The sequence below is a fragment of the Ciconia boyciana genome, chromosome 7, assembly GCF_034638445.1.
Source record: "Ciconia boyciana chromosome 7, ASM3463844v1, whole genome shotgun sequence".
NCBI classification, from domain to species: Eukaryota; Metazoa; Chordata; class Aves; order Ciconiiformes; family Ciconiidae; genus Ciconia; species Ciconia boyciana.
The window spans coordinates 55,846,878-55,862,663 of record NC_132940.1 but is presented as its reverse complement, the minus strand read 5'-3'; the positions used below and the strand labels follow the sequence as shown (position 1 = coordinate 55,862,663).

The window sequence follows — 15,786 nt, the reverse complement described above, 5'->3', positions numbered from 1 at the left end:
GAGAGGCAAACCAATTACAACAACAGTACTGTACTATGCGGAAACAGTAAAGAAAATACAGCAACCAACTCACAGATGTCGAGTGGCAGATTTACGGGATTAGCAACATCCTGCTGAAATTAGGATGTTACTGAACATGCCCATAGAAGAATACAGATCACACAATATTTGCATACAATGTTCACTGAGATCAGAGGAAGCATACAGAGGGCAAATGATTCCCATTTGCAGACAACTGGCAGTGCACTTCAGTTTACAAACCCCTCCTCCGCCTCTTCTCTACAGATATAAATGAAGCTCAGCAATAAATACTTACACAGGGGCTAAAGATGCTCTTAACATTGTGGAAGCCTGGATCAGAAAAACAAAGAAAAAAATAAATCACAACAGATTAGTCCAAATTTCACACCAACAGTGTTACTAATGAGGTCCACAGTGAATTCTTTCACTAAGGTTTTATAGGAAAAGAACTGCAGAACCTATGTTGCAAAATAGAAACATAGCTAAAGACAGAGGAGACTTCAGTGTTTATCTTTCTTTGCCTTAAAGTGTTTCACAGGTAAAAACCTCTTTTGTTATCATCTGGCTACGCTATCTTCACTGTCATACTCCAAAAACTACTGACACTTGAAGCATTAAAAAAAAAATAAATAAAAGGAAAAAAAGTGAGTAGAAACTACCATCCGAAGCCCACTGAGGAAGATTAAGAACTTACTAAACACACTTATTGACCTCAAAAATTTTCATACCTTAAACTTGCAATAATATTTCACTGGAGACCTAGCATGTATTACTGCATCCAAATTTGCTATAATTCTTTGTTTCAACACTAATGTTATCAGAGTGCCTGTTGCTACTAATATATACCCCTATATACAACTACTAACATGTAAAGAAAAGACTATGTATTCTAGCATGGATAAAACCAATATGGAACAGCATGCCATTTCTCAGTGGTTCTACCTAGGATAAATTCAATTTAAGCCTGGATATTTCCTCTGTGATGCAGTGTGACACAGAGCATATGCAGGCACCACTGCTGACCAAGTCAAAACTTAAAAAATATCAACACCATATGAAAGTTCCATATAAAAGTTGTCTGCTTCAGTAAATACTTTTTGCTAGAGCTAATTGTAGGTGAGCCAAGAAGCAGCAATTCTGGCATAAGCATGCTTCATATCATGCATTCTGATGTCAACTACCTGCCATATTCGCAGAATATTCGGTGTCGTCTCTTTGTGTTGATCTCCCAACTCACTTTCTAAAAAATCTCTTATTACCACTTATGTCTTTAAAACCGGTCTTCTCTTCTAACCTAGCCTCTTTCAATGGGAGCTATATAATCGATGTCTATTGTCAGATTTAAAACTGAGGGATTTAGGAGACAAAAAGCATGAAATACCATAGAGGATATTGAATTACACCAGCTGACATATTCTTGAACACACTACCTCATGGGTATCCTTCGTAATACAAGGAACTGCTCTCTTAGATGTGAAATAAGCTTATACGCACATTAGAAAGCATTTTATATTATGTTTAAGTCAATGAATGACTTGTACACAATAGACAATTAACAGGTCATACACTTCAAAATTAACCTGTCTTGCCAGCAGTTCTCAAATCATACTTTACTTTACACAGTACAAAAGTCTTTCAAAGTATCATATCTACCTAAACTGTTTCCCCCTCATTTATTTGTATTCATTTTTGTTAGCATTTTTTATAAATATCAAAAGTTAACTTTTGTTTAAACAAAACTGTTTTCCCAGTCAAAACCTATCACCTTGTACCTGAGTGCGCAATGAAATCACAAATCTTTCTCGTTGCCTTCCTCAGCACCCTTCTCCGTTGAAGGAAATGGGGAAGAAAGTGACTATAGTATGTTAAAGCAAAAGAAATGACAGAGCTCTTGAAGATGAGAAGGTGAGATGAAGAACAGTAGTGAGAAAAGAAATAGAGCAGGTCACTAAGAATAAACAATTGTATACAAAAGCTCTCTGCTTCTCAGCAAAGTCCTTTTTACCCACCACTTCTTTGCTGCCTTAGAAAGAAAAACATGTACTCCAACCAAAATCTAACTAAAGGATATATAGTTGGTAAAGATACATGCATCACCCTTCCACACAAATAAAACTTTTTGGCAAGTGTAAGATTTTGCAAGCTTTTATAAATTTCAAACTACAGAAACTTCAATTGGAAAAACATTTGGATTTTAAAAAATCAATCCGATCAAGCAGGACAAAGTCCTATAAATTCCCAAATTACTTTTTAAGCCGGCAGATGGAGCCCAGCAAAGCATTTAGTATGGTTCGGCTCTGTAGTCTACCTACACCAAAAAGGCACCACAGAGTGAGGCAGACCCTATACTGGAGCTCTGAAGGCTGGACCACTGAGATGGAGAGCCTTCTTGTCCAGCACTCACTCTTCTGATCAGACCCAAGTTTATCAGTCTAGAACGTGCACAGGAGGAAGGAAGTACTCTCGGGCTTTTGGTGATTCTGGGAAAGCAATAAGCATACAGTACATATTATGTCAGATTCAGTCAGGCAAACAGAAACAGGGAAAAGTTTTTCAGGGCTAGTTTGTCCTTTGCTGCACCTTCATTTCTGAACCTGACTGACTATGGTCAGTACCACTGATAAACAGAAAGAATGCAACCGTGTTACAGGCAGATATTTCCTTTCTTCATCTTCATCTACATCATTGCAATTAGTCATAAGTAAGCTAATCTGTATCCGTCCAGTATGGCATACAGAGTAAGACATTAGCTTGGGTCTCAAGAGATACGGCTTCTAGTCCTGATTCAGCTACCGACTGCAGACAGAATTTCAACATGTCATTTCACATCACTGGGCCTCGATTTTTCTCATCTGGAAAGCAGATACAGGCATCAGTCTCTTGAATAAGCTGTTTTTTGAGATCTACCAATAAATGGCAGTGTGCAATAACTAAATATTATTATTTTGCAATTAAATAATCGAATGCTCATGGCACAACCACCACAAACAGAAAACCAACAGATTTAGTGTTTGATTATGACAGAGTAATTCTGCAAAATAAGTTAACAACAGCTGATACAGTATAGTATCAACTCTGGTACAAGTATTTTCCTGTCTTGGAATTTATTAGGCCTCTATTTTAAGTAATTTTATGGGAACAAGAATTGCAGTAAAATATCTCTAGGAAATTCTATTTCTTCACTGGGCATTTTTTGGCAGTTACACAACCCAGCAGCTCTCCTGTGGCTCACAGGGCTATGATTTCAGGGTCCACACTACTTCAGGTCAGACAGCTGAGGCACCCTGTGAAGCACAGAGCCATGCAGCGTGCCGAGGGACAACATCACACACTCTCCATCTATTGCTCAATGTGTTTGAAGAGATTTTCAATCAGTTTAATTTTCAAACAAGTGATCCACATACTGTATTGCTGAGTGCTGATCATTCAGTTTAACATCCAGGCTACCTCTTGCCATAGGATCTCAACTTTTCATCTTTTTATCCTTGTTTTTAAAGAGGAAAGACACGCGGCACCCCAGACCCTCAGAGCCCTGCTATCCTACCAGCCTCTCCTTTCCTCATACCATGGCCTCTTCAGCTCTCGCTCCCAGACCACCGTCAGTCTGGCCGGCACCACCTCTGCATCCATTCCTCGGCTGCTTTTGCCGCCTCCTGCAGCAGCAGCAGCAAGGGATGCCTGTCCCAGCACAGAGCTCGAGCTGATACCCCCGACAGGCCACAATGGTTCGTACGAAGCCCCATGCCTCATTTTTAATGCTGGCTGATTTGACCAGTTGGAAGCAGCCGTTCTCGGCAATAGGAAGCACTGGGTTATGAACTCAGGTGGAAATTAAGCCTGGGGAATACAACCCATACTCTGCTGAAAATTTCATGGCTTCCTTCACAGTAACATTTCTAATTAAAGGGTGAATTAAGGCCCATCCTAACATTTAATTTTAACTTGGTTTAATACTCCTATACCTTAAGCAGAGCGCTCTTCGCTTCGCAAAGTGCCTTGCCCCACGCAAGCAGGGAAGGGTAAATGTGCGTTACAAATTCCCTAGCAGGCAGCCCACCAAAGCAAATACAATTCCTCCTCAGCACCTACTTTCGCATTTCACTAGGTAGTATTTGTTTGCTTGTTTCTATTTATCCTCTTTGGTATGGATCTGAGATGTCCCAATCTTGCGATATTTACTCAGTTAAATATCTTTATATAACCTAACCCTCAAAAGCTCTAGTTCCTGACGTGCACATCAGCTTTAACAAAAGGAAAATCACACCTCAAATACAGCTGGGTCCTACAAATAATCTCTTGCGTTTACTTACATCAGCACGTTTAAGACGTATAATCTCGTCAGTGGAAAAAGGTCATTGTGTTCACCATTATCTCTGCACATAGCAGATCCAAAGCCAAGCTTCCATATGCATGACTTCTGGCAGGAGTGCCAGCTGAACCAGCCTTCACCCCTCTCAACACACTGCTACCACGGAAAGCAAAAGCAAGAGATTCTCGGAAACAAAAACCTGCCCTACCACCAAATTAATAACAAAACTCTTTTTAAGTTCTTTGCAAAACTTTAGCCACATGCTTTTAAAAATGGACTTATGTTGCAGATACATGTAAAAACATGAAGCCTTTTTAATTTATTTTTAGGAACAAAAGGGATACGTTTAACTGAGGAAAAGGTTAATATTGAAGTCTGGAAGTGGGCAGAACAGAGCCCACTTCGGCCTTTTGTTTTTTTAATCCTCACAGATCCTTTCTTCTCTTTGATGGTGTTCATTCTCAAATCTAAATGCTGAACTCTGATATCTTGTCATTTCTGTGGCAATACTGCAAAAACTCCAACTCTACCGTGTTTTTGAGAGAGAGTACTTGGATGCTGGAAAGTTGGGACTCATTTATAAAAGCTGCTTTTAAATAATTGGACAAGAGAAAGTAAAACCATCAGCACTGTGCATTCATAGCCCTCAAAACACTCTATAGAAAGTAAATTCCTAATATTCTTACAAAGTTAGTAGAAACATTATGATCTTCATCTCCAAGTGATGAATCCAAAGCCACAGACTGAAAGGCAGAGTCAAAGGCACTGCTGACAGGTAGCTTCCTCATTACACATCTATCATGTCAACCACCAGACGATGCCTCAATCAGCCAAGTTTACGTAGCTCCTCTTTACTAACAGTTTTCTTAGACTAAAAGCATTTATTTTCTCAGCATTTTCTCCCAAGCCCCTTCCCCAATCTTACCTTTCCTGGAACAGGTTAAATATTAATTCAAGCTTTTGAGTAACAGTATTCCTTAAATTGACAGTCAATGAAAAGACTGTGAAGAACATGGGGTGTACATGACTCATCTGCAATACACGACTCCCAACATTCACAGATTTAATCTTGAACAAAATACTTTTCATGCAAAACCTATCTTGAGACAGAACCATTGGTCATAATTGAAACACATGCAGAAACTAGGTGTCTTAAGGAAAGGAAAAGAAACAAGCACAAGAAAACAACAGTCCAAGCATAGCTCATTCTGGCAGGATCATGGGGTATGACTTATGTTTGTGCTGGTTCTTGCCAAAGCCAAACCAGGTACCATATTAAGTCAAGTAATTCTGTCACGATGCAGATTAGACACAGATGGCAGCCCTTAATTTTTGAACAAAGCGAGGCATGAATATGAACAGCATGGAATAAAACAAAGTTCAAAGGGGGAAAAAAAAAATAAAATCAATATTTATAAAAGAAAACAGATGCATTTCATGTGCGAGCCAAAACCACAATTGATTTTATCAAATACTGCAGCCTGGTATTCAAACCAACTCCTCTTTGCTATTTGATGTATATATTCGTAATATGCTGAAGGCTAAAGCTGAAAGCCAGATTCTGTCCACAGTTACCACTCTGAAAACGTGCTGTAAGAATTCAGTGTAAATTCAATGCAGATTCAGAATTAATAATCAAATATATGTGATGAATATGTGAAGAGTAAAACCAAAGTTTGAGCAAACTTGTACATATCATTAGAACTCACAAATTTATGTTGAGCTCATTTGTTATATGCTAATGACAACAAGCCTGCTACATGCAGAATGTTACAAGACTCTGAGCTTGTGTAACCTGGCAGGTCTACTGGGGCTATGCAAATTTATTTCATAAGAAGATCTTCAAATGTTTTTAATTATTTTTTTTTCTTACTTATACTAGAGATACGCTGTTATGAAAACTATCCACTTGGCATATAAAACAGGTTCTCCAAGACATCTGAAGTGTACATAAAAAAGTCACACTGTAATATTATGTGATAATGTAATGACAAGACAAAATGTCAGAAAAAGTATAAAATACTATATGTGAACAGTGAGGGGAGGCTGAAAGCTATCTATGTATTCAATAAATACCTCAGAATTAGAGTCAGATAGCTTTACAAAAATTTTATAAACAACTCTGTGTTGTAAGTTACTACATTCTACATTGTATAAAGTTACATTTAACTAAGGCTACCTGTATAAAGGCAAAACTTTTCTTTAGCAAAGATAATTTAATTCATAATTTCTCATCTGTAATCAACTTTTCTCAATCTCAAAACAGGCCATTATGACAGGGAACAAAATGCTAAATGTCAAGCAAAAGGTGTCCATTATGACCATTCACATCATCAACAGGAACAGATTGATTGATAGAGGTGATCTTTTAACACAGGTAAATGTGGATAGTATTCTCTACATCAAGATAAAAAGAAGCACGTAAGGAATAGTCCACTGCATTCAATAATTCTATGACCATTTCTCAAAACAAAATGTTGTTTTAAGTAGGAAGTTGAGTGCCCACAGGGTTTACTGTAATTCCAGGTGATGAATACGTTTGGAAAAAAAAAAAAAAATTACAGTTTTTCTTGGAAGGTGAAATCTTGTTTTACCCAAAGAAAGTGATAGAAATACAAATATGGATTATTTTAAAGTAGAATACTGACTGACATTTTTCAGATTTGGTGTCAATCACTTTCATGATTTGATTTAGTTAGTAAGAGTTACTTAGAAGTAACTTAGTTACTTAGAATTAGACTAATTTCCTCCCTTTGCAAAGAATGCACTGACTATGGGCAAAATTAGATACTTATGGTGTACTTGTAATATTGCCAGAATACAAACCATCTGGGTTACAGAAGTCACAGGCAGTACACAGAATACCGTTTTGCTTTTTCAGTTTTCAATGAAAGAGGATCCATTTTAATTGTATGAAACAATTTGATAATCTTTACTACAGAAACAAAGTTTCACTTTAGAAATTAAAAATACAAAATACGTAAAATACCATGCACCTCTGAAGAGCACAACTCAATTTGCTGTATTATCTTAAGCAATAATATTTATCTGCTTACTCAAAGATGTTGTGGGATCAGCTGGTGTTGGCACACTTCAGAGACATCGTATGCTGTATACACTGATGTTCATGTGGAAAAAACAATTGCTTTCTGCATGTTATAAAGAAGCTGTGTTTCATGTAAAAGTTGTGGACAAAGCTGTTCTTTTGCTGACATGCTGGGTTACGTGTATTATGAAGCCATAAGTTACTCAGAACTTCTGTTCTGTTCTCCATGCAGAAATCCCAAGCCTGGAACATTTTTTGGCTCTTTATAAACCATACGGTTAATATCATGGCAAGTTAAAATGCACTGAAAATTGTTACACATTGTGAAATGAAGAGAAATATAGACTGTGACAGACTGAGCAGGCAATGTGAAAGGATATAAAGATATAGACACTTACATATCCGTCATCACAAGGGCTCATAGAGTAATATCCCTTTACAGGCAAACAGGCACACATTAAAATAAAGAAGATTAAAAAAACAAGTTAACATAAATAAATCACAGAGAAATGCACAGTTCTAAAAAACCAACAAACCAAAATTAGCTAAAAATTAACAGACTATTAGCTTTGAAAATAAAAGTGTAAGCACCTTCTCCCAGTCCATGTACTTGTACGTTTTAGGACTAAAATCAGGGTGTCTCTCCTGTGATATATTTACATTACAAGTTCTCCTTTCAACACCTGGCAAACATACCTAGTCTGCACATTATTCCATTATAACTGTCAGTTAGAATAGCTACGTACCAAGCACTGACACATTTATGTGAATATATGACTTCTATCGTTCACTACACTGAAGCAGCTAAGAGAGAGATACCAATGAACGTGATATCAATCAAAAGATCCCGGCTTCTGAGAAAGCAGCTGCAAGTATTCTCCATACTTGCTTTGACTGGAGTTTCTCACCAGCACATAATGAAAGCTGAGACACCCCATTTAAGGTGTTTCAGCAATGCTATCAATTCCTCATCCCAAAAGGCTCCAAGGATAAATTAATAAAAAGTCTCTGGAAGGAAACCTAAGATTTAGTTACTAAAATAAAAAATGGTGATAATTCATGGTTTGAGTAGTTTAGTACAAAATATGCCATATTGTCTTTAATTAGACAAATATTTAACTTAGAACAGCTTTGTATCTAAAAAGAACAGTCTTAATTCAAAATAAAACTACACAGTTCAACACAATGAAATAAGACAACATTAATTATTCTGCTTCTAGTCTTTTTGTGCAAACCTGCCAATACTTACTTTAGAGGACATATTTGTGCAGATGAATAAGCACATAAACAGGGTATTTTGCAGGTTCCTCTAACAGACATATACAGCCTTATACAGAAAGTATAAGAAACTTGCCACTTTTCACTGTGAGCAGAAAATAAAGTTCTTTCTATTCTTTAACCAATTTTAAAAATCTGACATTCTTGTTATTATCATCACGCTCAGAATTCCCTGATATGAATGAGCATTTTAACTTTCATGGTGCTATACACACATACAGACAGTTCCCAGCGAAGACATTTTAAAATTAAGACAAAGGACAACATTGATAGAGACCAATAAGTGAGCAAAAGAAACCAGGAGATAACCTGTATCATGAGATGAGAGGACATTTCAACACACGCATGACCTGAGCCAGTGAAAATGTACGTAAACATCAAGACAAAGATGACATTAAAGGAAAGTTTTGACATTAAAAGGAAACCACAAAAGGTTGGACCAGGCGACCTTTCAAGGTCCCTTCCAACCTGGGCTCTTCTATGATCTGAAGACAATAAGAGGAAAAGTTTGTGGAAACGCCTACTGATGGCAACACCTTACCTTTAGGGATGAGGAATTTATGCAAACAAAAAAACCTGCCCAAGTTGCTGCAGGTAGTTTTATCACCTGCAGCAACTTGTGAAAAAGGCATCATATACCATATCTGCAGAAAAAAAGAACTTCTCTTTGCTTACATATAAAGAGGTAGGCTTGTTTCTTCTTTACCATATATAAGTGGTAACATATAAGAATCATCCCATGGACAGGGATGGAGAAGACTGATATATTTCACCCTAAGAAAAGCTTGCTTAGGGTAGATGCTGTTTGCTGTAATGTGGATATTATTTTTAAATGAAAGAGCGTACTTCCACATAATGCTTGGTGAATCCACTCTGAATGGTTCAGAGTAATAAAAAAAAAAACAAAAACAAAAAACTTCTGTTACCCTGTCTCCTAGGTTTCATGTGGTCTCCTGGTGCAGAAAACTCTTTGACAAGTAAGAAACAGAATACCTGCCACCAACTATTACAGATTGATGGCATGTTCACGTTTGCAGTAAAAAGCATGTTTGAGGAAAAAAGCACAGAGCACAAGAAAAAAAAGGAGCCCATGCTAGTCTTTAGAGCTATCCCAGAAAATGAAAAAAATTTCTCCTTGTTTACAGTTTGTAAATGACAGCTTAACTTTACAGAAAAGCTGGTGCTTTTGTCCAGTGACAGAACTAAAAAAAAAACCAACCAATTTCTACAGCTTCAAGAGCTGTGCCAAAAGAGACCTAAAACTTGCAAGGGACATTAATTCACATAATTGTAGCTACAGGTAAACATAATCAGACTGAATAGCAGTAAAAACATAATGGGCATTTATTCAATTCAGTGGCACAGGAGCAATATATGCAAACAACTATACAGCTTTCTAGTCACAGAAAGATTCTCCAGTCATTAACACATCTTGACTATTGACAGAAACTGCGCATCTGAAGAAGCAGTTCCTGTTTTCCCTTTAATTCAAAGCTGAGAGAATCTTATTACATTATCCCTAATCCAAGAAATTCCAGGAAGGTGTACATCTTACTTGAATCAGAAAATCTATTTGTGGGCTTAAGACTTGAGCCTGTGATACATTTGATGGGCAGTGATTGTACAATGCTTCAGTGATAAAGAGCCAGAATCCTCTTGGCTTCATGATATCTATTAAACTGAAAACTGCAGGCATCAAAAAACTACAACCCAGGCTTCTTACCCACCAGATAAATCACTATAAGAAAGAAAAAAAAAAAAAAAAAAAAAGTAAAACTTAAGTTATCTCAAGAGTATTAAAGACATAAGGGACTATGATAGATCATTGTATTTAAACTATGCTTTTCAAATTTACCATTACCCACATCAGTTCCCTGTCCAAATGAACATTAGAAAGTCAGGAATCTGATTAAATCTTCAAATGAATGTTTCCTCAGCTTGTCAGACCTGGTGCTCTGACTGTCTATTCTTAGATCCAGACCTTTTGCTCTGACAGTTCTCTCAGGTTTCTTATCTCCCAAATCAGGACCACACATGTCAAATGACATGATGGAAGATGGAGATAAGATTCAACTGCAGCTAGGAAAAAAGCCTTATGGTAAAACAGGGCTTTAGAGAAGCCTTGGAAACACTTCCCAACCGTAACCTGTAACTGTAGCGTGGCCTCTCTCCCACTACATGCAGCAGATGCATCCTGTTAATGGATTGTAGATCAGGCTCATAAACTGACCCAGAAGGTCACAGAGCTGGCAAGAGGCATGAAGTTGCTCTGTGAAAGAATGAGATCCAATCCAGCTTACTGGAGAGCACAAAGAAACAGCCAACACCAGAAGCCCTTGCTAAGTAAGATTTCGTGGGTATGAGTACACTGGGAAAGTCTTTTGGTTAAGAGACATGATTGCCTCAGGTCTTAAAACCAGTTTGGTAAGAAAGACTCGTTCTGGGATTTGTCCTCCCGATACGAATTTCTTCCAGTGTGAAAGGACAGGCCTTCACCCACGGGGAGGTGCGGGGGGTGGCAAACCAGGAAGCTGATGTTTGTACAATAACAGCACACATTAGTAAGTGATACATGCTACCTTTATTGTAATTTCAAAGCCTGAGACCTCAAGGATTTATATTACACAATACTACTTTCCTGACATTAAAAATTGAGCACAGAGTACAATGCACCAGGAACAAAATCAAGTTTGCATACAAATAATGCTACCAAGGATATAATCCAAGGCATACTCTTTAATTTCCTTGGGCGACACTTCATTTTGGTTACAGCACTGGTACAGTCCTCCATCCCAGTATAACTTAAAACTACCAGTGTAGTGTATCTGATTTAACAAAACATACTGTAGAGCTCAAGTACACATCTCAGAGAACTGATGCAGCTTTCGCATTTTCTGCTCTCAGAACCTGCTCCCAAACCTGGACTGTCCCCTGAGTTGCACCAGTATAGCTGACTGTGAACTCAAGCACCTCCTCTTTCCAAACTATGTAATGCACATCCACTCATCCCCTAAGTAAAAGTGGTAGAAATTTAAGGCTGCATGTCAGTAAAACAAAAAAGTAATTTCCTTGCTAATGATTTTCTTTTTTGCTCACCTACTTAGAGATACTGATCCGCCAAAACTAATTTATTTAAGGGTCTGGTCCTGACATTGGTGATGTCAGTGAGATAGGGTCAAATCCTGAATACTCAGTGCAACGTGGGGAAAAAAAACCAAAACAAACCACCATATTTAATGCCTGCCAAAACTGTTTAGACATTTACTTTTTTTTTTAAACCTCTCACTTATCTTGCCTACACAGTGACCTAATGGTAAGGATGAGCAAAGGAACTGCCCCTCTGGTAGTCTCTTCCCTCTGCAATTATACAGGTGACTGCCCCTTACAGCAGAAGGAGTTTTATGAAATGGAGTAGCTGGAAAGACCACACTCTAGTGTCTCTAATGAGTTATGAGCAAAAAGTGAAGGGACCTTCCAACACAAATTCAGCACAGATGCTGCAAACTCATGCTACTACTTAGTCTGGGTCATGATGCCTCCAGCTTTATTCCAAAACTTATGTGAAAACCTGAAACCACTTAAGGATAGAACAATAACATCTAAGTGTATAACAATGAGGTATTTGGAATCCTTGAAGAAAGAGTAATGGGATGCCTTAGTGGCCTAGTGGCAAACAGTCAGAATTTGGTTTTTAGTCCATCTCATCTGGCTTCCTGGATCAACAGAGTCAGGGATTGGTTAGAAGTATTTTGGGATGATGAGGAAGGAGTCTCATTTTTCTTCTCAGAAGATGGACTGTATATATTTTTTCTTCTTACACTTATTTGTGTTTCTACATGTTTGATATTCATGTATAAAAACAGAACTCTCCACATGGGAAATAAACAAGAAAATACGATCAATCAAGTGTGGACAAAAGGATAAGATGAGGAAACCTGGTTATGATGCAGTGAAGGTCTACAAGCAAAGACTGGGATTAGCCCTCCGAAACTTGGCTAATGCCTCAGACAGCCTGAGTGTGTAGGTCTCCTTAGAGAAACAACATTAGATTTCAACCACAGTAGCTACTATAACCTCACTGTCAAGGAGTGACCTAAACCAGTCGAGAAACCCTTAATCTAAACAGTCTCAGTGCTATAGCTGTCCTTCACTAGAGAACTTTGCTGGCACAGCAACTACCTCAAATAGCGTGGGTGAAGGAGCCATAAAGTCACACAGAAATAGTTATGCCAGTAAAGCCTAGTATAAAAATAGATACAACTGTGCCAGAAGAACACAGCTTTACTCAGCTTAACCTGGCTAATTTGGGACAGAAGGGAGGCAAAAATTTACTTCCAGGAGGGAAAAAAATCCACCACCACTAAATCCTCTTTCTCTGACCTATCTACATAGCTGGAGACTTTGCTAAAGTGGCCATAGTAGCGTAAGTATAGTGGCAAAGACGCTTCCAGAGCAGAAATGCTTTTAGAGACACTTTCAGAGAAGCAGGAGTAAATAAACATGATGCATAAAATCAACAATCATGTCACAATTGAGCAACTTTTAGTAGAAGGAAACAGAGGAAGTATGGCTGCAAGAGATTTTGAATGGTCACCTAATCTGTCCTGGAGGAGCAGCCAAGCATCAACCATTCCTGGTAAATGGTAACCGTTTGTCTACCTTGTTCTTAAAAACCTCTGGTTGCAGAGATTCTGGCTGAAATACTGTGCTTATACACTGCTGCTTACCCACTTCTTCAATGATCACTTATTGTTCTTAAAACTCTTTAAAGTCTTTTTTTCATAGAAAGGGAAACAGATGCCTATACCTAAAGGCTAAACCATACAAGGACAGACGTTTATGCTAAAATAGCATATGTGATAGGGGTACAGAAAGACATATGCAGTCTAACAATAATCCACCCAGCTTTCATCAGTGAAGACACAGCTTCAGCCACTTCTGCACTCTCTGCAGAGCGGATAAAGAAACAAATCAGCACCTTGCACAAGGATGACACTCTTCCGTCTGCCCCCTTCCCAAAAGGGTTCAAGAGATCAGAGGATTAACTTATGATAGAAAGAAAAGAAATAATAAGAGTGAAACCCTGGGCAAATGGAGCATCTTGAAAGTACAGGAGAAAAAGAGAAGCCTTGATGCAAGCAGAGAGCAGGAACAGATAGAAGAGGGCATGTGGCTGTACAGAATGATCTCAGTACAGCGAAGGGGAGCTGGGAGACACACACAACCCCAACATCAGATGGCAAAAATGTGGAAGACTACTAGGATACATAAAGCATTATCTTGGAAAGCCATTGGCAGGGAAAGAGGGAAGACCTCTGAAAACTGCTGGTTAGAAGAAAGATGGGGGGGTACGTTATGGGGTGGGAGATAGCATAACCATGCACCACGGACATGGTGTAAATCTGAGGACAGAGGAGTTACAGACAGCCCCTAATGTTGAGGTAGCAAACAGAGAGTATGGTTCCTTCCTGAAACCCTGGGATATGCAGCCTGCAAAAGCTGCTAAGAGTGCACCTCCTAAATACATGGCAAGTCAGAGAATGGAGTTCTGACCGTTAACACGGAAGTGAGGGCATTTAAAACATCTTGAAGAGCAATGTGGAATAATATTTATCTTTGAAAAAATACTAGCACATAGAAAAGGGAACATTTTTATTATCTCCTCATCTTTCTGTAACAGATTTTTGAGAGGAACAAAATGTACCCATAGCGTCATTGTTATTAAAATCCTTGGCTAGAATAAGGAGCAAGAATCTTATTTTCTTCTGCTTTTTCTTTGACACTTCACAAAGCTCCCCTACTACAAAGTTAAGTATACATGAACATCTGCCATGGCAAAAACAATAAGCACAGTTCATGACTTTGGCTTGCCTTTGTAAAGCAGTGGCACACAATATTTTAATATTAAAATGTTTTAATGCGGTTTTAATGTTAACGCTTATTTGAAAAATTTGAACAAGCTAGGTATTAAAAAAGGTTGTACCACTGAACAGCTCTTACACTATCATTAAGGCAAAATAAATAATTGTATCTGTTGCCGTTAAAATTTCATACCCCCAGGCACAGTTTCACAGCACTAGAAACTATCCTAAGCTGGTTCTGCTGCTGGGGGAAAAAAAAAAAAAAAGCTCCCTCTCCATTTAGGCAGAATAGATTGAGCAGAACATTAACAGGCACAAGCAGCTAGGTCTACTGCAGCCATGTGAAAAGGAACAAGAGGCTGGTGAAGTGGGAAGAAAAAAACCCTAGGGATCCTGAGCTGCTTATGAATGATATCAAAGATCCTTAGATATGGGGTTAAAGCCCACCATGTAAATCAACAAGGTGGCTTAGGTGTATCATCTAACTGCTCATCTAACAACTCTCTCTTACAGAAAAGGGAAGTCCTCCCTTCCTCTCTTCCCCATTTGTTCTCATCATCCTGTCTGATGCTGCTCCTTTAGCTGCCTAAGCCAATTCACTCTGGGGTTATAAGAGCATCACTGACAGCAGAAAGGAACAGAGCATGTGCCCAGAGCTGAGCAACACCACCACCTCTTTTTAGCTAAATTAAATCGGCTAAGATGTGCCATCAAACCATATTCAGGACATTAGTTTTAGTGTTTGTTTTGGTTTTTTTTCTTTTAAAAACATTCAGTTAGCATTTTAACAGATACACAGCTTACTGTTATAACAACAACATAATTAATCATAGTTATGCAGCTATGACCGCATAACAGTGTCATTCACCAGCATTTGAGATCAACAAAACCTTATGTATTGCTATATTCTTATACAAGCTTGGACACATTATGTTTTGTCTTTACTATCTCACATTCGTTGTTCAATATACTGCTTAAGTGGTATTGCCTTTTGAGATAGTTACTGTAAAAAACCCCAAACATTAATACTTACAGTTCCAGGCCTTGTGAAGTCAATACTATGTGCTACACTTTGTCTCATCTGATTGCTAAACAAGCGAACACAAACACTTTGAAGATACTCTGGTGTGATCTAAAAATTAGGAAATATAAAGAGAGAACAGGATTATATAAAACTTACACTTTCTACCAGACAAGTGTTTCTATACTAAAGTTTGGTTTGTTGTTTTTTTTTTTTTTTAAGAGGGCAAGAAATCACACACCTGAGACTC

General features: G+C 38.1%; 1 protein-coding gene across 8 annotated transcripts in view; it reads right to left on the bottom strand.

Moving 5' to 3' along the window:
* The window catches only part of ARMC9 (armadillo repeat containing 9), a 72,655-nt gene that overhangs the window by 40,195 nt on the left and 16,674 nt on the right, over positions 1-15,786 (bottom strand). For 7 of the 8 annotated variants that reach the window (XM_072866439.1, XM_072866438.1, XM_072866436.1 and 4 more), the window contains exons 9-11: positions 15,549-15,647; positions 7,775-7,810; positions 317-351 (exon numbers count right to left, since the gene is read on the bottom strand). In XM_072866439.1, coding sequence (XP_072722540.1) covers positions 317-351; positions 7,775-7,810; positions 15,549-15,647 — 170 coding nt within the window. The remainder of the gene's footprint in view (positions 1-316; positions 352-7,774; positions 7,811-15,548; positions 15,648-15,786) is intronic. The other variant, XM_072866437.1, reaches the window with a different exon arrangement.